This window comes from Corvus hawaiiensis, chromosome 2 (genome assembly GCF_020740725.1).
Source record: "Corvus hawaiiensis isolate bCorHaw1 chromosome 2, bCorHaw1.pri.cur, whole genome shotgun sequence".
NCBI lineage: Eukaryota > Metazoa > Chordata > Aves > Passeriformes > Corvidae > Corvus > Corvus hawaiiensis.
The window spans coordinates 90,139,566-90,166,034 of record NC_063214.1 but is presented as its reverse complement, the minus strand read 5'-3'; the positions used below and the strand labels follow the sequence as shown (position 1 = coordinate 90,166,034).

Here is a 26,469-nt window from a genome sequence, read left to right as displayed (position 1 = left end):
TCAGAAAACAGCAGATTTTAACCAAAAGCATATGTGGCAGCCTTCTCAGCCAAAAGCATGGGGAAACTGGATCACTGTTTTAAATGGAGTCTTAATTGAAAAACTAACAGTATTTGGCTAACTGGAAGGAGTTTCTCCATTCAGCCCATAGCTCCTCATGTTTTATACAAACTCTGCTATAAGCAGTCGTCATTAAGGGTTAGACTTTGAAGTCCATTTTGCAGTTAAAATGTACTTCATATTATACTTGCATGCAGCACCTAGCTGAAGAAACCTGCTAGGCAGCCTAAATAGCAGCATCAACATCTACCCTTCCATATGTCATAAATCAGTTTTAAAATGTGTCCTGAATGAAGGGCATTGCTTGGCTTCATTATAACACAGATGAGGAGCAGAAGCCAGCTCACTATAAGATGCTGGGTCTGAAAAAGTAAATTTTCACTCTTAAAATTCTCTTGTATTCTGTGCATTTAAAAGGAAACATGCCTTATGAAAGGATCTCTTCAGATCCTCTGTAGCCATTATAAACTCCTCTAAATGACTCTTACCAATATCATATTCTCATCAAAAAGGAGAAATATAGACCCAAAGTAATTCTCCAGAGACTGGACAACATTTTTTAAAGAGAAGCAGATTAAGGGGTTTCCAGCCACCTGAAGCATCTGCACCACCAGAGGGAAAAAAACAAACAAACAAACAAAAAAACCCAAACTTTGACTGTCTTTTCTTGTAGAGGGAGGACATTTGCACAGTGTCCTTTCATATGTGCCACCATGTTCTGAAGTGTGGAGTACTGCAGCTAATTTAGTGTCTCTGACATGCTGATGAACGTATCTGGAAACATGAGAAATAGATACTTTTCTTTTAATAATACAATGGCTTTGAGGCTCAAAATAATTATCACAAAAGGAAGCACTGCAGAGGAAATGGCACTGTATATTGAGTGACTGGGAAGAGACTGAAATTTTATAACAGCAACAATAAACAAAATACTGGGCACCACACTTATGCCCTCAATAAGGCAAATGAAGCAGAGAGAGCATCCCACCTTCTCTCTACCACTGCACTGGAGAAAGCAGAGACAATTTCTCTTTCTCACCCAGTTTCCCAGCATGTCACTTCTCTAATTCTTTGCACCCAGACATGGGGGTGGTGAACTGAAGGGTGAATCACTGTAAGTTATATATGTCTATTGACTAGAGAAAAAAATAAGAAAGAGAAATATAAAGTGAAGGTGGTGCTTTCAGGAGACAAATACTTTTTCAACCTAGCCTTCTGTGGAAAAGCTCAATTTTTTCTGAGGTTGAGCAACTGGTTTCATATGCCATTCAAATTTGCCTGTCTGTGCTGCTAGTAACAAGTGTGAACTTCAACCCTCGTTTCATTACTTGCCTAACACACAGTCTCATTCATGGAAATCCACTGAACCTTACTGACAAGAAGAACCTTACTCCAATGCTGGAGGGCTGCCACATTGTTTGCTTTGCTGTGTGACTGTTGTTTCCTTCCTTTGAAAGTTTCTTTTGCCAAGCCAGCTGAAAAGCCAGGACAGTTATTATTCTGTGCATGTGTTTATTTAGGCTGCCAAGTTAGCTATTACAGGAGACTTTTTGCAGAAATGAGTGGGATTTGTCACAGGTCATGTAATTTCTGTGCAAGGTCTGGGGACCTTTCTGTGAAAGGTATGGGGACCCCGTGCAGGCAGCCCTGGGCTTCACTAACCCTTTTCAAAGGTAAAGAGTAAGTGGACAATTTGGAGAGAGAGTTTTGTACAAGTAGATACGCTGCTGTAATGAGTGGGTGGTGGAGCTGCTCCCCCTTTCTTCAGCTGAGAGAGGATATTTTTATTGTTACTAGAACAGGCCTATCATTCAAGAAAGGGAGTTCTCAGTTTCCAAAAATTTATTAATTTCTTGATTCAGAAATCTTGCAATAGGTGCTCAAAGTTTTTCAGCATATTTAGATTCCAGCTGGAACTTTATCCTGTTCCTTTCTTAGTGGAGTCCACTTTCAAAGAGAAAATTGCTGTCCCCTGTGCCCATACTGATGCATTAGTATAAGTCAAAGAGCATACTTTGGGCTGTAGGGCTCTCCTTGTTTTCCTCTTTCACTTATGCATTGATTCTTGTCATCTTAATTTCCTTGCTTTGAAAGCCTGCTCCTGGAAAGCAAGGAGAGGCACCACTAGGACAGCAAAGTCAGCAGCAGTCTTCTGTTTGAGGCAGGAGAGTGCAAGTTTCTTCTGACACTTTTGCCTGTTCCAGAGCCTTGGAAAGCTCATAAAGACTTCAAGACTTGGACCAACCATCCGACCCCCTTGCATTGGAATGGCTTTACCCTGTGGTTCTGTGAGAGTTCTCTCCACTGGTACACAGGCTCTGTGTTTTGAAGCTGGGCTTCCTGACCTAGTGACATGTCAAACCACAGCTGCCTTTACATCTCCAGCAACCTGTCCTCAGTGAACAGGCAAACAGAATGAAGATCACTTGCACTGGGGTTTTAACCCATCAAGAGAAGGAGACAGATGGGGGAAAAGGAGATATTTATAACATCCACCTCTTGCAAAATGCTTTCAAGGAAAGGTAATGCTATAGGATAGAAAAAAAAATCCAGGATTAATATATAAAATAAAGAGAGAAGGCAAACAGGGTTAGGGTAATGTGATTGGAGAAGACCCAGTGTCAACAGTGCTCCGGGGCATGTTATCAGTCATCTTCAAAGGAATGTAATTGGCATGAAACCACAGCATGCTATGGCAAAGCCAGCCATTGCAATTGAAAAATCTATGCTGGCTGAGAAGCAGAAAGCCATGTCCAGAAACCTCTGTGATGACAGATTTTCATCTGCTGATAGGCTGAAGGATGAAATCCTCTGCTTGTCAGTGTCCTTGGGCAAAGCCGTTCAAGCAGTCTAAGGCCCATTAAATATGGCATCTGCTAAATCACTGGCTGGTAGTAAGGGAAAGATCTTTTGGGAGGGATGTTAAAATAACTAGTGCTGATGGAGAAATAACTGATGAAAGCAACGCAAAGGAAATGGTATATTACAGACAATGTCAGGAGACCTGCTGAGACTTAGAACAGAGACTTTGAGCTCCACAACACACATGTCATTAGGATTGGATGAACCCTCATACCTTTTTAAGAGCAGGTGCTCTGTTCCCCTCCCGTTTTTTTGTGGGGAATGTCCTCTTGACCCACTGGAGTATGCAGTGTCCAGAAGCACTTTTGGTTGCGGGACAGGAGCAGGTTGACATCCCAGGGGCATATGACTTGAGGATGAGTGGCCTTTCTCTGATCCTTAATAAGACTGCAACCCCTTCCTCCTTAAGGGGCATTATAACAAAATGTCTCCCCTATTTGGGAGCTCCTTTTTAAAGAATATATAATATCTGAGGTTTACTTTCTTCTGTCAAATTACAATAAAATGGGGGAATGGGTCCAAAACTTACTGCAGCAAGGACAGATAACATGCATATAAACATAGACAATGAATGTAATTACATAAGCCTCATTTCCTAAGCAGACCAAGCTAAAAAAGATTTAATTACTGTTACTTGGCCAAGAGACACATGAAGCAAAAGCTGCTGATGTTTTGATTTTCTGTCTGGGGATTTTTTTTTAATAGTTGTCAGTATGATTTATATAGGGCCTAGAATAGCTGTGCACTTTTCAGAACAGAGTTCAGACTAGTTCTGGGATACAAGAAGTAACAAGAGTGCACAACCATGAGGTGAAGAAACTGAAATTTGAGCTATCCCAAAAATTCCCATCCCCCAAAAAATTTTCATATATAGGATCTTGCACAAAAAGTCTCACTGTTTTATAATGGTGTTTTGGTTTTGTTTTCTCTTTTTGTTTCCTTCCTAAATATAAGCTCACAAACAATTTTTTTTTTTTTTTAAAAGGGTTTTCCATGAGCTGGCTATACAAATAATATTTTCTTTCAGAAACATGGGCACACGTTTTGCAGGAACAAATGATTCTGAAAGACCCTGGAAACTGCTTTGTGAACCTGGCATTACTGTCATTCACTGCCACAGAACAGGCTGTTTGACAATCAATCACCCAAGGGCCAGAGAGCCCCTTTATCTGGGACAGAGCTGCTAGGCTTCTAGGCAGGTACCCGGGACCACCCTTGTAGCCATAATACTTTATGTGATGACAGCAGCCTGATGCCCTGGAAGGACTTGGGGGAGCCATAGGCTCTGGAGGATTCAGAGCTACTGCAGGCAGTTGTGTTGTATGTTGGTACAAAATTCTAATGCCTTAAAGCTTTACCAGAAAATGAAGCAGCACAAAACTATGCATGGCAGGTCTGTAGACTTATTTCAGATTTTATCTGTTTCTGAAACAAGGTATTGAAGAACTTGATACTTACTGGTTAACTACAGGCAAAGCTATCCATGAACATAAGGGCTAAAAAAGAGTGCACCCCAAACAAAATTGAGATGCATGAGAGAAGCACAGCTGTTATATTTTTTCTATCAGGAAAAACAATCAGTGAGCTGGCTTCTTCAATTCTACCTCTACCACAACTCTTCAATTTTAGAGAATTAGTGGATCGTCTGAGGAGATTTAGATCATGATTAGCATCTGGGACCAGAAATTGCAAAATAAATTCACAGGAGACTCAGAATTTACCCTGTTGTGTACTGTAAGATACTGAGATTTACAGTCACTGTGGGAATCTGGGGAGAACAGTAAAAGAGCATGAGTGCTCAGAAGCTTTAGCAAGAATGTTTTAGCCAAGCTAAAGTAAAGCTAACCAAAATAAATTTGATGTCCTCGAAATAACATACCTGGATAAGAGATTAAAGCACTGAGACACACAGACACGTCACAGAAAGATCAGTGTAACCAATACATGCACCTCAGAAGGTGAGAAAGAGAAATGAAGGATACTTGGACTAGTATAATACACAGGAGTATCAGCTAATTTCCATCAGCAGTGTCCTGAGAGCAAATGAGATTCAAAGGTATGAGGTGGGGAGGAGGCAATAACAAGAGAAGAAACAGTCCTGAGATATTTGGAAAATAAGAGATAAACCAAGACATTAATAAATGTTTCCAGAGAAGTGGAAGGCCAAATTCAGTGAATGCAATATGAATGTATTTACCAATTCATCATAACACCGTTGCTGATGTTTGAATGAAAAAAGGTCACTGCTTCCACTAATTTGAGTGTGACTATAACTATGCCAAAATCAACAATGTGTCCTGTTCATCTGAAAATTCATTCCATCAGATAATTTTTGATGAGCCGGTATTATGATCAGGGAGATTACATTTTAGCCATGAGCTTTTCAGGAACTGGGTTTTTTGTAAGCATGAGACAGAAAAAAGTATTTTAACATTTGTCTTTGGTTGTCAAATCTTACATGCTTTGCCAATAAGGTACAAACAAGTCCTACAGAGCTAAAACTGGAAAACTAGCAAAATATTACAAAAAAATAGAAATATCTTTGTTGCTTTACTTTACAGCGCTATAAATCTTATTTTTTGTGAATTTTTGTGTGTGTGCAAATGACTATAAAGGTGTGTAATTGACAGTAAATCTACATATAGAATGATAATAACTACATTAATAGCCAGATAACGCTAATTTATTTTGAAATAGACTGAAAACCCCCCTGATTAGAATAAATTAGCCATAAATAACTGATTTTGGTTTTTCAGTGTCAGTTCATATGTTAAGTTACACTGTGATGCAAAGCAGAGATATTAGTTCTTCATAAAAAAAATGTTTGTATAGGCTTTTTCATTTCAACAGCAACAGCCCTACTCCCCATATAATTTAAAAGCTCACTCTGCTTAATCTCAGTCTTAATGAAATTTTCTGTTTAGTTTTGAATTTATGCTGGAAATTGTTTTATTCTATGAAATGGCAGGACTCTAGAAAAACTGTGTTTTCAATTTGGAGTGTTCTGTTGTTTTACCTTTTGCTATTCATTCCTGATATATTCTGAGAAGATCAATATAAAACTCATAATAATCTTGTATGGAAGTATAATTCATAACCTGCTTCCATTAATGCTGTGTTGACTGTGAATAGTATATTTCTGATGGCTTTTGTAAAGCCATGGGCTTTGCTGATGCAGCTTCTGTGAAGCCTGTAATGGGTTTCATGGCAATTTGGAAAAAACATTGTCAATAGCTAAATTTTCATTTTCGTGGGGCTGAAAATGTACGGTTCAGGCTAATCACAAACTCTAAGGACTGTGTAAGCTAAATATCTAGCTGCAGTGATTTTTGTATTTGAAATTGGATAGAAAATTTCTATATGTGGGACAGTATGGATAGATTGTAGAGTGTTTCTAACCCAAGATTTGGACACTGATAAATAGATGGATGCCAATACTCCTGAGGATTTCATTTTAAGAGCTACCTTCAAGTTGTGAATACAAATTTTTCTATCTATATTATATTATTATTATTATTATTTTATAAAGTCTTCCTATCCATCCTTAGAAATGCTGCTAACTGCACTCATACTTAACATACACATACTGATTATTGAGTAGCACTAGGAAGATAAGGATTAAGCATGTTTAGTGTAATCCTTAAATACTCTCAGACCCACAAGAGAAACAAAATGAGTTCTCAGTGTTAGAAAACCCTTCATATCAAGTATTCAAATAAAAAGATTAGATAGATTACTCGTCAATGAAGGGAAGAAACCTGTAATTAAATTATGTTCTCTCTATTCGTCCCCAGCTGCATGGACTAAAAAACTTCACAGGTGTACTTTCTTTAATTTCCTGGGCTATTTAAAGTTGTGTTGTTTACTTTACTTGAGCTCTGAGTCTTCACCAGAATCTCTGCTTGTTCATTATATATTTTCAGCTGAGCCAAAACACATTTTCTCAGCACTTTGCCTAACAATGCAATGCATGAAGTAAACGATGTTATCTTTCCCATCAGGATAGTCTTAAAGGAAATCTTAGTAGTCCTACATGGAGGATACAGTTAATTACTGTAATTAAATGGGTAAAGACAGGATTATTTTATCTTGTAATATCCAGTACAGGTGAAGTTGATACTGAACATTTATAGGCTACTTTTAATCCAAACCACATATATTTGTGTTAAAGAACTTTGATGGAATTTACTTCATTTAACTTGCATACCCATTTTGCCCCTAATTTTGAGGTGGTGTAAATAGTCAGCAAGAAAAAAGAAGATACTTTAAAGGCCTTTAGAGAATGGTATTCAGCTCCCACTGGGGTATTTGAAATCAGCTGACCAGAATCTTTTGGTGGCACTGCTGTCCATCCCAGTCATAAGAAATTTAAGTACTTGCTCTAGAAGGGCATTGTCACTAAGCATCTTCAATACAAGTGCAGTTTAAATGAATATAAAAGGAAGATTGTGTTCTGGCTATAGAGAATGTCAGCAGATCAAGGAATTGAATATTTGACAGATATTGCTTTAATAAACTGAGGTTCATGTTCTACTTTGAATATTTTATATCTCTGATTTCTAAATTGTCCAAAGTAAGCCCTGATAGGTTTGGCTTTAAATTCTCAAGCTAGGAGCTTTGACTTTCTCTGCCTTATCCAAATATTTTTCACCTGCTCTATTTTAATAACGCTGTCTTCCTCTTTTACATAAGGCTGTATTAAGAGCCAACTGCTACTGTGAGTGATTGACATCACCTACATCTGCCTAAGATGCTACTTCAGTATGCAGTCACTCAGACTTTGCACATCTCAGCAAAAATTCTAGGAAGCACCTCAAAATTCGCCCTCAACATAGCCAGCACAAAATTCATGTTTAAATGGACATGAGAAAATCTCACATACAGCTTGAGGTTCTTCAATAGTCAGTTATAAACTAAAAAGAAGTGATTTTTTTCTCTTCTCACTTGAGTTCATGTAGTCAGCCAAACACAATATTTTAGCTGCTAAAATATTCATTTTGAGCTGTTTGTTTTCTATTACACAACTCAATGTACATATTTAGCAGTACAATAACAAGTCTGATCTCTCAGCAGTAGTACATAGTTCTTGAATTCTCAGCATCATTCAGTCATTGTAGGGCATGTGTAAAAGAAGGAAGATGGTGAGATGAGATGAGGTGAGATGAGATGAGATGAGATGAGATGATGAGACAAGGCTGCCATCTTTTTGGATCTCACCCTAAATAGTATGGAGCATAGCAAGTGCTCAGATGAAGCCTCCCGCCTCTGCAGAGCTGGCCATGGTGTATAAGATCTAGGGCAGGACAAAGCAGCAGCACAGGATTCTAGCAGATTCTCAAGGGCCACCTCTTTGCCATACATTTCTGAAAATTTCCTTTTACTGAGAATCACCATCTGCAGTCTTGCAGCCAATAAAAATGTGAGACTTGTAACACATTATCAAAATTTTTCAGAACCATATTATGAATAAAGTCTATTCTTTGTCTGTAAAGACACACATTTGTGAAAGCAACACCAGTTCATTATCAAATAGCTATGTTAGCTATGGAAAATAAGTACAGAGGGTTAGAAAATTAAATTCTGTCTCTTACTTGTATATTAGTTTATAAGAAGAAAATTTTGAAATACATGGAGAATAGAACAAGTACATATTTCATAATCATTCAGATCCGAAGAGAACTTGAGCTAGGAAAGCTGCTTTCTGGACTTTCATTCTTCCCTGCAAGGGGTTGGTATTGCAGAAAACTGCAAAATCTTCACATTGTTCCATTCATGAAAAAATGGGAGGCGGGGGTGAAGCATCCATTCCATAAAAAGCATGAAGAAGACTGCACATGGCTAAGCAAACTTTCTCTGTCCTCAGTACTCTGATCTGTGCAAGAATTCCAGCTTTAGAGAAGATACAATTTATATCCAACAAGCTAGAAGTGCGATCAGCCCATTTTCTCTTAATGATGTCAGGCATGGGTATGAAATATGACTAAATCAGAAGAATCTGAACATTTATCAGGTGTTCTAGTTACCAGTGAATTAATTTGTGAAAGAATCTGCTGGCCAGAACAATGCAAGCAATTATTGCACACGAGACTTCTGAAAATTGCCTTCCAAATGAAACTGTTAGAAAGCAGTAAAAATAAGTATGCATAAGATTAAGATAAAAATGCATAGTAAAACATCAATACAGGCTATAAGATGAGACTGTTTTTTCAGTTTTAGTTTTGGTGGATTTTTTTTCAGAAAAGATTAAGGCATTTGCAAAATAATAGAAAAGTGGAATTATAGGATCAATATATGATAAAACCAACAATTTTCCAAAACCAAGTCCCTCATGGTACCACTTGAAAATGAGTCAAAATGGAAATTGTTTTGTTAGCATAAGGATAGAGCACAAAGGTATGATGATGCAACAGGATTAGTTTCTTAAGGTAATGTCACACTACTCCACCTATCCTTTACGATCTGAAACTTGGAACGGGGAGTTTTTGCTGCTAGGGCTGTGTGTGACAAAATCTTAGCACCTCCATGTGAGATGCATCTGTTAGATTTTAAAAGATAGTGAATAAATGGAAAAGCCACATCTCAAAATGTCATCAAGGGAAAACCTCTCTCTTTTCAGTCCCCTTATGTTCATTTTTCTCTGCCTTCTTTCCCTCCTCATTTTCACCTTTCTATTCTCTTCTCTGTTTTCTCTGAGCCAAAATTTTAATTTGTCTGTGAGTAGCAAGAAAATTATTGCTTCCTACAAAAGCTGGTTCACAAAAAATCCTTGTTTTGGGAACTATTTCTGTGACAGCAACACTGCTCTTTTCCTTCTTTCTGTTTTGAAGGCCCAAAAGAAGGATTGATACCACAAGTTCCTCCCAAAAGCTAAGCTACCATGTAATGTATCAGTAAATCACACATCAACGTTCTACACTCTATCGAATAGAGTCCCAGGTAAGGGATAATTAAGCATTACTATTAATGATAGCGACTGGATCCTCTAGTTCTTCATCAAAGGGATATCACAGTTATATTAAAGCACATTTTTTGGTAGAAAAACTATCTTAAATAGGAGATGTGTCCTTTAACTTCAGGGCAGTATTAAATCCATTAATCTGCAGCCATGGTGATGTTGGTTGATTTCTTTTTCATGAGCTAATGTACCGTTAATAAGGTGTCAATTACTGATGCAAGCAAACAGGGCAAAGAATAACATTTCTAATTGCTGTAGTTATCACCTAAGTGCAATTATCTACTACTGCTGAAATAAATCACTTCAGGATTAAAAGCTATCTTTACAGCATTCACATTTATCTTTTTTCATTATTATTACCATAGCTTCTTTTTAAAGTACCTCATTGTTTTTTCTTTTCTTTTCTTTTTTCTTTTCTTTTCTTTTCTTTTCTTTTCTTTTCTTTTCTTTTCTTTTCTTTTCTTTTCTTTTCTTTTCTTTTCTTTTCTTTTCTCTTTTCTTTTCTTTTCCCTTCATTAGTGTACAGAGAGAACTCAATATGCATTAAATTATGAGTATTTTTCTTCATAGATCTTAAGTAAACTATTAAGAGTCTCCATTCACTTTCCCTACTTTTGCTTCAATCTACCCTGAAGGGTTCCTCCTGGAGAGACATAATGAATTGTCTGTATACCCTATTTTTTATTTTGTTTTATTTTAAACTAATTGAGCTGCGACTTTGCCCTTTCTGCCATCTAGATGTGCTTCATAAGTGCATACTATCATGAAATCTAAGGTAACACCAATTTTAATAGGAGAACTTCCAGGATTCTCCTACTTTAAAAGCCTTCTGAGAACAAGCATCATACAGGAACAGATCACTGAGAAACCTCTTCCTCCAAACACTGAGAATTTTGGATTAAAATTCAGTTTGCTTGCCAACAAAGAAGCAATTATAAAGACAGCTAACAAGACAAAAAAGCCCAGGCAGATTTTGTGGAAGCATGTGATTTGTCATTCACAACATGGTGCATTTGTGGACTCCATTGATGCCTTAAGAGGCCTCCTAGACACAGAGACTAGACAGGAGTAAGGGAATAAAAGTAGGTATTTGTTTGAAAGGCCTTCAAAGGTACCCCCTGGGAGGCCAGAGGCTGTTGCCAAGATGGACTGCAAGATGGATGACAGGTCATGAGTTCTTCATACTTTTATAGGTTTGGTTCATTTGCATATCAGGCTTAATTCCCCAATTAAATCTTGCCCCTCCCTTTAGAGGCTCTTTGGTTTATACTTTTTGGCCTAGGACAGTCTGGGTGTCCTTGGAGAGCAGGCCCGGAGAGGCTTTGTTATGTCTACCTAGCACGAGAGAGCAGAAATTAACAGGCTACAAGAAACTTCAGAGTTACACACTAGGCAATACAGAATTTGAAAAACATGAAAGTTAAAACCTAAGGCATCATCATTATCCTCTGCTGACCCAGGCTGTGTTGACAGAGGTCTCCCAATTAGCCTGAAGGAGAGTTAACAAGGTAGCATTCAAGGAGGCAAAGTGTTTGTGGCTGTAAGGTGTAAAGGACTGCTTATTCCTTGCCTCTAATTGGAACAGAGCATCCTCCCTCTCCTGACCACCTTCCCCAGCAACAGCTGAATCTACAACACTCCCTCCATGCCCATGAGGTAAACTCCAACCCCTTACTGATGACAGCAGCTCATCTTTCAGATCACATTTCCCCCTGACTTTGAGTCTATATCTAACACTCATGGAAAAGCAAAAGATTCCCAGAATCCAGCTACATCTTTCAAATACATACTCCTGTCACAAGCACCAGCTCCCGGAAGATACTTAACAGAACCAATCCTTTCTTTTGTGCTTCTCACACATTTTCAGCTTTGCTGCTGCTTTCCTTAACTCCTCATCGCATAATCTGACTACACAAATTTTTGCAAGCCTAGGAAGGAGCCTAATTGCATTATTCCTTCTGATATAAACTGGGTCTACCTGTGTTACATGTGAATGCAAAGTGTGGGGGACCAGCAGTAAAATAAATGTATTTCACAGAGTGGGTAAAGTATATTTGAAGAGATGAAAGAGGTTATTTATTTTTTCTATGCCTCTCTGTCTTTTCAAGTCTTGTATACTTTTCTATGGAAAATTTTTTACCTTTTCAAGTGATCTGTGTCCTTTTTGGCATGACCTCTTCTTGGCTATCATTCCAGCTCTGCTCACTTCCTAAAACAGACATATTATCACACAAAAGAAAGTGAAGCAAAGATATCAGGCACTGATCTAAGATGCCCAGACCAACTACAGCATTGGGGAAATCAAGGTTAGAGGCATTATGCACTAACAGGCATCAATGGTCATATTACAAAAGTTGGAGATTTTTCCATCAGTGTTGATTCCTATAGCAGACATGCTTCAGGGCCACTTGATACCAATTCTCATGGCTAACTTATGTTTTCAATGCCTCTTATCCAGCCTGGTGATATTTTCAGGGCCACTTGATACCAATTCTCATGGCTAACTTATGTTTTCAATGCCTCTTATCCAGCCTGGTGATATTTTTGCTTTGACCATTTTTTCAGGACTTTGTTGGAGCCTTCTGCACAAATCAGTCTCCCTAGAAAGTGAAGCAGTATGAACATGAGGGCTTTACATGGATACTTTCTCCTGAGCTCTTAAAGAAATAATCACATTTGTTCTTGATCTGATTTTACAAAAATGTGTCGTACCATCTTACTAAAAGCCAAATGATCAGGGTGGTCTCTAAAAGTTGTTGATATGGTATATAAAAGCTGTAGCACTGCCTATAAAACAACCTTTGGGCCAGAAAGTAGGAGAATTTAATCAAGTAAATTGATGGGAGGGAAAATGGAGTTGTTGACACAGACTTTGGCTGAGAAGATCCTGAGTTGCAGGTTGCCAGAACTCAGATGGCTGTAAGACAGAGCACACACTTGGTTGTCTTCTTCCCATGCCGTTACCCTTGCTATCTTGCTGGCACCTGCTGGATAGCCTCCAGGACCTCCTGGAGGCTTGCCCCACTGCAGTATGAATATTTTTACATAACCTAAAGCAACTTGGCAGGGTAAATGCACTTGACAGAAATTTGTTCAGTGTGAATGGCTTGAAGACACAAGGCCAAAAATTTAAGGTAATTTAATGTCATTTGTCATGCTGGGAAAGTGAAAGGAAGCTGAACAACGGAGGTTGCATTTTCTTGTGGAAGTACTGAAATCTCCAGTTCTGTTATTTTCTAAAATTAAATATTTAAAGGGCTAGAAACAATTAGGCTGTGTACAATAAATACTGAATATCACCAAAAGAAGAACCATCACGAACAGTCTATTCTGTAAGTTAAATGAATCCTAGGAGTGATATACTGTCCAAAGGGATGTGTAACTCCTCTATAAAAGTTATTATTCTTTTAAATAATTAAAAAGTGAAGTCAGTCACCTGGCACAAGAGCAGAACATAACAGCACTTGTTTAAAACAGGTTGAAACAACCCCCACTGACTCTCTAGTACTTCTCTCTTTTTGATGTAAGCAACCAAATCATTGTAAGAGCAGACGTCAGTGACTGTGGACTAAGGAACTACTGAAATGTCATGATGGTCTCCTGAGGTAGCTGCTTATGATTTAATGATTATGAATAATACTGAAAGCAGGTACTTTGAAACTGAATCTGACCTTTCTTAGTCAAAAATACTGGAATAGTCTTGAAGGGTGAGAGTCTCATGAACTTGTTCCTGACTACATGTTGTTCTTGTCAGGATAAACAGCTATGCCTTGGTTAATATGATAGCAAGCTTTCAAGTATACTGACGGTGAAATGATTTTTTTTTTTTTTTTTTTTTTTTTTGGTGGGGTCGTCATGGGATGAAAAGAAAGTAAAAAAAAACAGAAAGAAATTGAATTCAAGACTAACTGGCATAACCTTTTCAGTGAAATTTGGAGAAAAGATGTAAAAAGTTCATTTTGTATTACTTTAAAATAATGTATTAAAAAACAAAGTCTTTGCTACATATTTGAAACATTTTCACCAGCAATGATTATAGTGCAATTTATTTGAGAAAAGGGACTCCATCTACTTCCTGCAACAAAACCTGCAAATTAACACTTGGGGCCACAAGTCCTGCAGAGGCAAGTGGTGCAGCAGAAAGGGTTTCCTTTCTCCACATCAGAAGGCAAATCAGGAGATAGGATTAGGGCCCAGACCATATGATAGCCCCTGTATGGTACTGATACTGTATGTGGGGAAGGGGTGGCCCTGCCACCACCACTCGGCATGAGGGCTGGGCAGCCACAGCGCGGCAAGGGGGCCGGTACTTCTTCCTTCCCGAACTGCAGGGAGAAGATATCAGTCTCCATGGACGAAGCAAACGTGAGAAGGCTCCTGAGGAAAAATGTATGGCTTTCCATTAGAGGGAGACATTATTCAGTCAGAAATAGAATCATTCAGGTTGGAAAAGACCTCTAAGAACATCCAGCCATTAACCTAGCTCTTCCAGGTCCACTCCTAAACCATGTTTCCAAGTGCCAGATCTACATATCTTCACAACTACTAAATACCTTCAGGGATGGTGATTCAACCATTGCCCTGGGCAGCCTATTCCAGTGCTTTAAAATCTTTTTCATGAATATCTTTTCCCTAATATTCAATCTAACACCACCACCGCCCTGCCTGGTGCAACTTGAGGCCATTTCCTCATCTTGTTGTTTGTTACTTGGAAGAAGGAGACATGTGATCAGAGGGCTCAGTCAAATAGGAGCCAGACTCGAGAAGATTTCAGATCATTCAGGGCTATGGCTTGGAGGCTCTGCAAAGCTTGACTTCTTTCACTGTATCACTACATCCTCTGACATAATCTGCCAGCCAAAAAATTAACCTTTAGGTCAATCTCACAGACTTGCACAGCAGAATTGGCAGTGAAATCTATTTGGCAGCAAGAGTTCTCACAGAGAACAGTGTTTGTTACTCATTTGGGTCCTTCACAGGTTATTTCTTTATTTACATTGATGGAAAATATACAAATGTGGCATTTTGAATTAACACATAGTTATTTTTTAGTCTTTTTTTTAGATTAGAACTAAGGGACTTGTGTGTACTTTTCTTGCTGTGTTAGTGAGAGGGATAAATGAGGCCATGCACACCTTACAGCAGTACCCCGGCAGGGTGGAGTCTTAAACAAGATTAAAAAGACACTCATAGGAGGAAAACATCAAGGAAATAGCACCATGACCAGAGAGGTTATTTTGCAATGCAAATATAAAAATGTATCAGTTTTCAATGGGGAAAAAAAAATTACTGATGAGACAATTGTATTAACCATCTATTGTTGTTGTTAGGCTTTTAATTTCCCTTGTAATCTACAGCTACAGTATTAATTAGGTGAATAAAAATTGATTGGATTATGCATTAGAGAACAATCCAATTTTAACTAGCTTGGGTGTGCTGTCGTTTTCTAGATGGTTTGTTATTATGGGATTGGACTGGTTGAAGATTTGTTGTTGGACATCTATTGGAAAATGCCATTCTCTAACAAAAGGGAAATTAACAATTGGCATAAGGATTAATTATGACCACTGAGTGCTAAACTGATAAAGACTTTCAGAAGCTATTTCAGCAGTAGAGATCAGGTGATGCCTCATTAATTACCCCAGACTTCAGAAAAAATATGGTAGCATAATATTTTGAAATTCCCATGCTAATTAAAATTTTGCTTTCTTTTGCACTGTGTTATGTTTCTTTCAGAAGTACAGTAGTACACCCTACATTAGAACTATTGCAACTTTTAAAACAATGTGTCTTTTTCAATTGTTCATATCTTACACTGAGAGACTCAGGTTTTTTTTGCATTTTATTGGTTTGCACAGCTTCTTCAGAGCTTATGTAAAGCAGTATACTACTGTGTCTGGACCTCCAATTAGTACAGTCAATTGCACCTCTGAAGAGATCTCCTTCTGATAGAACCAATCATATTTTTTCCATTGTTAAAAATCAATGATTGTGAAAAATCATAGGTCTGCCAGTATTATGACTATATTTTTGTGTGCCGTAAAACTCTAACTGAATTATACCACTGAACTCACTGACAAAGCATCAGAACAGAAATTTAGGTGGTCTCAAACAGCACTGAAACAGTGAACAGATAATATTTTGCAGAACCTTTTCTTATGAAATGCAAAATATTCATATGTATATATATATATATATTAATTTCTAGATGGCTATCCTAAAGAGGAAATGATTTACAGATGGAGGAAAAACTCAGTGGAGGCTGCTGACCAGAAATCTTGGAGACTCTATCAGTTTGACTTTATGGGTCTCAGAAATACTTCAGAAATTGTGAAAACCTCTGCAGGTAAGAATGATACAAATGGTAGTGCTTTTTCTGGAAATCAAATTATTTAAAAATATTTATCCCTGTTTTGCCTTTATTCAAGTGTAAATTTATTTTTACATGTTCCAATGCTCATATTAGAACCTGTAAAATTCAGACCTCAAAAATATTGAATTTATCTTGATTTCTGATAATTTCTATACTCTTCTGGTGACTTCACAAACTTAGGAATAAATCTTTACTTGATATAGCTGTTTGCTATAGACTTGAAGTTACTGTATGATTCTCATTCCTCATTTATTAGGCCACTCCTGCATCGAATCTCTCTTCACCATAAATTAAAGGGAAAGATTTTGAGCCAAATGGTACGTTAGTGAAATTAGACACTTTAGTACTTGAGTACTTAATCATTCAGCCAATGGTTTACTATTTTTCTTAATATTTCAAAGGCACTCTCTTTCTCAGCTGATAAATGCCTTTGCTAGTGACCTTACCAATTAATTACAATTAAAATCTAATGATGCCTATTCTATTTCTTCAGAAATCTTGCTGTTTCTTATAATAACACAGTAATATAGAGGGAAAAAAAAGATGTTTAAAGAGAATACATTATTTGAACTGAATAAATTGTGGTCACACCACGTCTAAACTTTCTACATGACTTTAGTAAGCTCCATGATTACCATTTCGTAAGTCTTCTCACAGCTGCTGAGGATATCTGCTAGAAGCAACCTTCTGCTTTGCAGGTGGTGAATTTTTGAAAAAATCTGATTTTTTTTTTTTTTTTTTTTTTTTTTAAGGTAAGCAAAGCTAAGCAATTCTTTTGAAAACACTGTGAATAACATTAATGATAAAAAAGTTAAAAATCTGTTACACTACTGCTGTTCAGTCCTGGCCCACTCACTAACATCAGCAATGAATTCTTAGAACTGGACAGCAGTTTTTGTAATGAAGAGTCACTAAAGCTTTAGTGAAAATTTTAAGCTGGCGGTTTAGCAGAACAAAATGTTGCAACCAGAACACAGGTGAAAGTTCTCTTTTGTTATGGATACAAAGCCTTTTAATTTGCAAGTTTCTCGGGAATGCAAATTTCCCATAAATTGAATGAGGTACAAAATACCAAATCATTAAAGTATCTATGTATGTGGTTTAACCCCAGCTGGCAGCTTAACCACATGCAGCTGCTCGGTCACTTTCCCTGGTGGGATGGGGGAGAGAATTGGAAGTCTAAAAGTGAGGAAACTCATGGGTTGAGATGAAGATAGTTTAATAGGGAAAGCAAAAGCTGTGCACTCAGGCAAAGCAAAATAAGGAATTAATTCACTGCTTCCCATGGGCAGGCAGGTGTTCAGCCTTCTCCAGGAAAGCAGGGAGGTTAGATGATCTTCAAGGTCCCCTTCCAATCCAAACCATTCTATGATTCCCTGAAAAAGAATTACCAGGTCATTATTAATGTAACGACAGTGTCTTGATAAACCAATCAAACTCTTCTTCTGCCAGGACAAAAATATATTTATAGAGGTCTTATTTAAATAAGTGAATGGATAATGTGGAGCAAAGAAAAACCTATTTCCTATGTTCTTTTTAGTATGTGCCCAGTTCTTATTAAGATGAATGAGTTGGCACAATATTTTTTGTATAATTGCTATTGCTTTTGCTGTTCACCCATGTTTGTGAGTGCACAATCCAACAGCAGTGTTGAACTCAGGTTACTGGAACCACGTGATATTTGTATTCTGCTAAAGGCACCACAGTGACAGAAAGCTGTTGACAAACTGGAGCTTATGCAAATACTGAAAAAAACCCCAAACCCCAAAAAACCCTGTCAGGAGATTGTGGAAGCTAACTTAGAGGAAACAATGTAAAACGTGTGTGTCAGATTGTCATCTGATCAAGATGTCATCTGGTGTTATTAGGTTAGAAAAATGGGTTGTGCATTTCACCGGATATCTAAGAAGAGTGTAAACAAATATATGAGAGATATGAAAAATAAACCCCTGTGTTTGCATGTGGACCTGAGTTTGCAGAAAATAGACTATATTTTGTTACTGTATAGTTTAAGGTAATTTCAAAGGCCAGATTTACTGAATGTCAACAATATTTACTGTCAACATCAAACCCAGGGCCAAGACTTGAGAAGAAACAGGTACATTGGAAAACCTTGAGTATGCCCCATGATACAGCCTAAGGAGTCCCAAAATAGAGGGAAAGGGGCAGGACACAGTGCACCTGGGACAGTGCAATATGTCTCTGACAAAACTGGAGGTAATACTGTGACTACCTGCTGTGTCTAAATATATGTGAACAAATAGGATAAAGAGGCATCTCTACTCTGGTACTTGCCTATTTACTGAAGCAAAGCGCTAGCCAAGAAGTTTGAGAATTTGGGAACCCACAAAGCTGCTGTTTCCTACTGTTTGGACAATCTGTGATAAAGAGACGTGGCAGCTGCTTCTTACAGGTGTTACATCTCCTTTACAGCCATGCCACAGAGGGCTGCAGGTGGTCAAAAAAGAGATGCCAGGTTCTGTCATGGAAAATCTGTGGCAATTTTACACTAAAGCTGCCTAGAGAGGGAGACTGCCATGAGGCTGCCCCTAGGAGACTATGTGTGGAGGACACACCTTGAATTCATGCTGCTCCCCAGAGAGAGCAGTTCCCACACTATGCCCTGGTCTGTCTGGGGTCCCTCTGAACCATGTGGAAGCCCATAATGGCCCCAGCAGCCTCCACCCCTCTGCAGACTCAGGACAGAAAGGAAGAGCAGCATTGTTCAGAGTGCTGCACAGGGCATCATTCAGGCTAATATGGTGGAATTAGGGAAAGGGAAGCAGGCTGGATACCAACAGCAGCTTTCTGACAAAAAGGTACTAAACTTCACCTCTTCCTCCCAAGGGAAATTATGGGAACTACTGTTGCAGAGAGCATTTAGAAGCAGACTAGGCATAGTATAAGAAAATCTACTGCAGGGACCAGTCCTGCACTAACAAGAGATGGATTCAAAACCCTAACTTGCTTTTTGCTTCTGACTTACACCTTTCTGCTTGTTTATGACACTATTACTTCTCACTAAATTACATCTATATAATGTGAGAGCTGCTGCAGTGCTACATTCCTATGTCCAGCTTGGGGATCTCTTTTTAGCTTGTCTTAAGCCATGTTCTGGGTATAATGAAGGGAGGTCACACTGACCACATGGCAACTTGTTGCCGTTCTTCGTCATTTGCATTAAATCCTTTCTTGGTAGTCATTTTCATGACAGAGTTACTAGATTTAAGACTCGGCAGTGTTCTGCTTTTGGATTTTTTTTCGGTCTTTCCAAACCTTTTTCAGATATTTAAATAACCTTTATGTTAATCCATGATAATTTCAGAGGTACATGAGCAAGAAGCCAGCTGTCACAGAGTGTATTTCAGAAATCTAAGCAAGATGAGAAATGTCATCTTTTGCACTGAACCAGCAGTGGCTTAAATTATTGACACAGTGGTGTACTTTGCTCTTTTTTTACAATAGTCTGGCGGCCAGATAAAGTCTTCATTGCCACCTGTAAGAAGTGTATGGCTTTCTCCTGAGATTTTTTTTTTAATTTCATGCTAAGATACAAACACCGAAAAAAAAACCCAAAAAAACCAAAAAAACCTGTTCCGGTTTGACCAAATTTAGAAATACATCATGTGAGAGAAGGCAGGTCACAATCATCCCTCCCCCACCATGTTTGGGAAAAAATAAGCTTTCCTCGAAGGAAAGTGAAAGAGATAAAAACTATTTATTTAACAAACACAGAGGAAAAAGATAATGATGCTAAATAATAAAACCTCTTGCTCTGCTGAGAGAAACCTGGGAAAATTTCAGAGTCCTTCGGTAGATCTCTCTATCTCCCAGCCCACCTCCAGGGCCAAGGCCTCAGTGGGAATTCCTCCCATGTATCCTGATGTTGAAACAGTCCAGCAGAGAGAAAAGGAAAAAAACAAAGTCCCAGGAAAACAAAAGTTCAACTCTCCAAAGGAAAAGGAGCTGAGGGATAAAAACCTGCCGAAAACTGGCTGGAAAGAAAAGCCAGCCGGGTGCTTCCCTCCCTTCTCACCCTCCTGCCGCAGCTGAAAAAAAAGTCGCTATCTCTGTGTGACCTTGAACAAGTTGCAAACTGCTTTGAAAAAGTTTTGCTCAGTTTTTCCTTCCCCCTCTCAGGCTCAGTTTAGAGGCATAGAAAGGCACAAAAATTAATTTCTGGCCATAGGGCAGCAATATGGGATACACATCATAAAGTCACCCCAAGACAAACACAAAAACCAAAACCAAAACCAAAACCAAAACCAAACCCAAAACAAACAAAAAAACAAAACAAAAAACTTACTGCAAATGGTGATTGCATGCAATAAACAGCAGAAATCACTGTGGTGGTGGTATGATCATGATCCTTTACCTGAAACGCTGAGAAGTTTCTCACTGTCAGGTGATACCAAATTAATTCACCAGTACTGAAAAATTCCCCTGTTGCCCAGTGGCAAGATACTCAGATACTATAGCAAGAGCACTTCTCTTGCTACAATGTCAAATAAGGCTGACAAAGCTAATTAAAGTAGAGGGAACACAAAGCCACCTGTGAAAAGAAAGGACAAACTGCATGTACAGAAAAAATGCGTAGATTTTAAAACTGCAAGTCAGCCAATGGAAAGGTGACCAGGACAACAGGAGAGAGAAGAATGCCATCTTTAAAAGCACTCTGTGTGTTTGTAGTAAGCTTCAGGTTTCTTAGTCCTAAGACTCAGAAATGAGACATTCCAAATACACTTGAGGGGAGTGGCAGGGTGGGGCACAAGAGGGGAACAAAAACAAAGACAAGAAAAACCCACAACAGAATCCTGAAGGACTCCACAATTAAAGCTCATGCAGTGAGTTGTACTGTTGCTTGCACTTTTCTGCTGACATCTCCCTCAGAAAGTCCATTCATTCTTTTTAAACCCCTTCTTTTCTCACACTGTTAGATAAATACAAAAACATTGTAGGTATTGAATCTTATTTTTATATACTTAAAAACTTCTTTGCATCATACAAGTATTGTTTGTGTTCTTCCTCTGACACTGATTGTGCCATAATCAAATCTCTCCTGATGGGAGAGAGTTTTTAAAGTCCTTGCCAGGAGTTCCAGAGACAAACAGGGACTCTCAGCCTTCACTGCTTCTAGATAGTTGTTTATCAAGTCTTATCAGAGAAAATAAGTCACTAGCATGATCCAGACATAGCACAAAGCAGAGAATGCAGGAGAAACTGAATTATCAAGATTTACACAGCCTTTTAAAGGTAAATCAACCATTGGTTACTAAAAACGTACATTATTTTTACTTTTCTACCAATTATTTAGTAACACAGCCAGGAACTGTGGAATTCTTTGTCCAATCATCCCAAACTACTTTTACTGCAGAATATGGAGCAGTAGAAGAAGAAGAAGGAGGTTTGGAGAACAACAACAATCCTCCATTTTGATGTTTTTTGCTTTTATCTATTTACTACATTAGCAAACCCAAAACCTCTAAATTTTTCACCCTGTGACAATCTTACATAGTATTCTATCACCTAATTTACACTAGTTTAGTTTCTAGTTCTTTTCTAATAGTAGGCAGATTTTTCCACGGACAGAGGTCAAAAGCTGTGTTGTTCAGGGGGGTGAAACCCCTCAAAACAGGTGGAGAAATATTCTCAGCACTCTGGGTTCCTACATTCCTCAGATCCTTTTAGCCTGAGAGATTTTTGCAGTTCAAAGGGCCTTTGCATAAATAAGTTCCACATAATTCATCAGAAATAGAAAATACCAATAAAAGCACCCTACTAAAAAAAATTAATAGCTGATTATTATATAATAACATATATAATTTCTAATTCTATTATTATAAAAATATAATGGTAATTATATATAGTGCAAATTATATATATAGAACCAGACAGAAAGCACCATTTCATACATTCTGAATTATTCCAAGCATCAATACTCAAACCCAATAAATAGCCATAACAACTGCCATAGGAAGGTACAACTTTGTTCACATACCATGGATCGGTGATGATTAGTGGAGTCTGCCTATCATAAAACTTCTAAATCGTGCTTTATGTTTTGAAATTGCTGTTTCATAAAGTACTTCAGCTTAAAAGATGCTCTCAGCTGCATCACAGGGCTGCAAATCAAGGTTGATCTCTGTCACAGACTTAGATAAAGCTCCTTTGGGCCATGCCAATAACAACACCAGTTAAAGCACGTATTCTTTTGCAGCATACTCAGTAAATGATAAGTACAAAACTACTACAGAACAAAACAAAGCAAACTTGTCTTTCAAGAAAATGCAAGGATCTATATACAAATATAGCTACTGGAAGAGGAAGGAAGGAACAGACATATTTTCACAGGGATGCCAAATTTCAGTAGGAGAGCCCCCATCAAGTCAGATGTGTTCTTGCAGCACAGAACACCAACTATATCCTGGGCTCCATCAAAAGCAGCATGACCAGCATGTTGGGTGCGGTGGTTCTGCCCCTCTACTCCACTCCAGTGAGAAACCTATACATGGAATACTGGGTCCTGCACTGGGGCCCTCAGCATAATAAGGACATGGACCTGTTGGAATGAGTCCAGAGGAGGGTCATGAAGATGATCAGAGGGATGGAGCTTCTCTCATGTGAAGACAAGCTGAGAGGGTTCAGCCTGGAGAAGAGAAGGCTCCAGGGAGACCTTCTAGCAGCCATGCAGTGCTGAAACAGGGATGATAAGAGAGTTGAAGAGGGACTTTTCACAAAGGCCTGTAGTGACAGAACAAGGGGAGATGGCTTCAAACTGAAAGAGAGTAGGTTTAGACTAGATATTAGGAAGAAATTCTTTACTGGACAGGCACTGGAACAGGTTTCCCAGAGAAGCTGTGGATGTCCCATCCCTGGAAGTGGTCAAGGTCAGACTGAATGGGGCTTTGAGCAGTCTGGTCTAGTGGAAGGTGTCCATACCCATGGTACAAGGCATGATACTAGATGATCTTTAAGGTCCCTTCTAACCCAAACTGTTCTGTGACTGATTCTGTGGATGAATCTGAGACTGACATTAGCTGACGCTCTTTGTCTGAAGTGAACACACTCCCAGAGATTTATCCAGAGGAAATGGTGCTCATGACTAGCTCTTCTACTAGGTGAGCAAAGAACAGCTGACTTGAGAAAGCATTTAAAAATGGTCACCTTTGCTTACTATTTACTGTCAAATGCTCCCAGATCACTCAGTTGTAGGCACAGAGAGCCCACAAAAATTATCCACACAAGGTGAGCCAGGTTGACCAGTGCCAGTCCAGGCCTAGGCAGCCATCCAGTTGTCACCCCATGGGTCCACACTGATAGGGCAGGACCACCACCCATCCCAACCATCAGACTGGCAAGGAAAGGCCAGGGTCAGCAGCAGGCAGCTGAACCCCTCAGCTGGAGGAAGAGGTCGCAAGAGGGGTGTCAAAGAAGGATGGTCAGAAGCTTATCAAAGCAGCTGGAGCCTGTTGGTGCACTTATGGTCTTGACAATGAGTGGAAAAAAATGCACAAGATGCCATGGTGACTGAATGTGATTGCGCCCATGCATACTTATTTTTAATGATCTGATTCAGTCACAACCTCATGTGCCAGCTAACTCATCTGAAGATATTTATTTAATGAATATCTATAAAACTTATGGGTTTTAAAGTCATTGACATTTTTAATGTCCCACTGAGTCCTGACGACACATCAGAGAGCTCTGTCATCTCTGTTCTTCCCAGGACAGATGTGAATTTGAGGATTTTTTTTCCTCAAACGCTAAATTCATTGGGAACAAGAAGACACTACCTCAGCTGACTGTGCTGCACAGACTTTCTTTAACCAGATGGCATCCTGAAGCAGACAGGTGGAGACTCAGAAAAATACAATGCACCATTTTAAAATAGTCTATTTTCACTTACGTGGCATTGCGTCTCATTGGAGCTTTGCCTCTTTTCCAATGTCACATTGTCCTGGTTCCAGCCAGGACAGGGTTAATTTTTTGCAGTGGCCAGGAGGGATATGGCCAGGATATGGGTATTATTCTATACTGCCTTCATTGGGAGTGGAGGGAAAGGGATTCCAATAAGATCCAGAATGTTTATACAGTTTAGGATTACTTTGTGTGTGGCACCAAATATACACCTGGATTTGAGATGACTCTCATTCTTTGGCTGCTTTCAGAGGAACAGAATAGTACTGTCTTATGCCTCGGCAGTCATCTCTGGAATGAGGGAATACCGTAGGACTTACTTTCTGACAGTAAATATCAAATTGTCTGAAAAGAGAAAATTAGCCTGGTTATAAGAAGATTTAGCAATAATCTTTTTGTGACAGTTTTTATCTCTAATACAGTATTTGGAATAAACCAAATCCCTTTTTAGCAGAGAAATCAACAGTATTGACTTTTAAAAGATATTAATTTACATGTCAAACAGCAATCAATCCGAGTGAATATTTTGAAGATTTTGAATTTTTTCTAAGAGAAACTTAAATTTTTATTTTTAACAGTAATTCAAACAATAGTCTGATAACTTTGTCATTAGCTACTCAGATTAGAAATGTAATAAATAAATAAAAAGATCATTACTAATAATACTTCGAGTCTATTAAAGTGTTTTCTTATGTTGCTTGCAAGTTTGACTGACATTTATGGGAATCAAAACTTTGATATTGCCCTGAAAATCCAGTACTTGCCCATCTTGTTACAAAATTGTCTCATAAAGCTCACAGTAAGACATCTTCTGAAGAGAGTGATTTATAACTGCACCAATAGCCTACTGAAGTTAATGGAACTTTTACCTGGTGCTGGCCTGGGATCAGTTCCTGAAATGTAGAAGCTTGAAACTGTATATTTAATGTGAGTAATTCTTTAGTCACTAGAAACTAGAGAAAGCTCAGCTAATAAGGGTAAGTATAACATGCTCTAAAAACACCTTCCATCTTCTGTTCACAAATAGTACACCAGATAAGTAGAATAAGAGGAGCAGAGAGAATATTACTCCTCTCCATACTTTGTAAATTCAGCAGAACTGCATATATAACTGGCTTCATTCTTATGCTTTGCTTTGCAGAGACAAATGCTTAGTGTCCTTTGTATAGGTTCTACCATGGCAAATGGTGAAGGATAAGTAATAGGAAGTGATTTTACTTAGTAGTAAAGGCAAAAGTAGAACAAAAAATAGGCAGTGGGACACTTGGAGGCAAGTCTTCACCTGCATTTTTTCTGAAGGGGAAATTTTGGTAGGAAGTGATTTTTCCCTAAAAAAACCATCCAGTTGTCCTCATTAAAGGACCTCAAGTCGTCGTTTTTAAAGACTTCCATACTGTATGGAAAAAACCACACAGTCTTTTTTCCATTATGTTTTTCTTCAGCTGATGTTTTTATCTGATCATCCATATTTCGGGATATTTTGTATGTGTCTGACTTTAAGCATTAAGGTTCCTTAATTAGTGTCCTCATTCACACATCAAGTGACAATGCTGTATTTGTTCCTCCTCTGTGTGCATGGAGTCCTAATCTCCTGCTCCCTTCTGCTGGAGCTACATAATTTTCTATTCTGGGATAGTTCACCAGGACAGGTAGACAACAAGGTTGACTCTGTTCTCCAGTAACTATAACCAAGACCTTGGGGTTTTAACCTGCGCTCTCCTCTGAGCTTGAAAGAGTGATTGAATATTTAATAGCAGTGTGAAGAACTAAGTAAACCCCTTACAGAATTTAGCACAAAGGCTAGCCAAGTCACTCAAGACATAGGGACTTTGGTCTCACATATCCTTGTGCTTTTACCAGTAGATCACAAAGTAAAAAACAAAAGACTGGAATTGCTTCCATGTTTTGCTTGGAAAAAAATTTGGTTCCTTACTTCTAAAGAACAGAGTTGTGAATTCTATATAGCAACAGAGGCCTTCCTGATAGCAGTCACTTCTCATCTGCATTTTTCCTACCCATGATGACACCATGGTAAGCTGATAGCTTTTAGGGATTTATTCTGTGATTTCCAGCTCCCTCACTTGCTGCTCTCTGCAGTCATGGCAAAATTTGTTCTGGGAGAATAATTGTGTGGCCAGACATTGCCACATAAGAAGCCACACTGCCATTTGTATGATACCTTTAGAAGTGAAACCTTTGACCTGCTGGACTATGTTTATAAAGGCAGTAACGGGCTGTCATGGTGGCTAAAGCAGTAGGGAGAGAGGGAAGTATTTCTATGGAAAAGACACCATTACTGCAG

At 38.5% G+C, this 26,469-nt stretch overlaps 1 protein-coding gene across 2 annotated transcripts in view; it reads left to right on the top strand.

The window, feature by feature from the left end:
• The window catches only part of GABRG3 (gamma-aminobutyric acid type A receptor subunit gamma3), a 309,768-nt gene that overhangs the window by 237,298 nt on the left and 46,001 nt on the right, over window positions 1-26,469 (top strand). For both annotated transcript variants that reach the window (XM_048324965.1, XM_048324956.1), the window contains exon 6: window positions 16,086-16,223. In XM_048324965.1, the coding sequence (XP_048180922.1) occupies window positions 16,086-16,223 (138 nt within the window). The remainder of the gene's footprint in view (window positions 1-16,085; window positions 16,224-26,469) is intronic.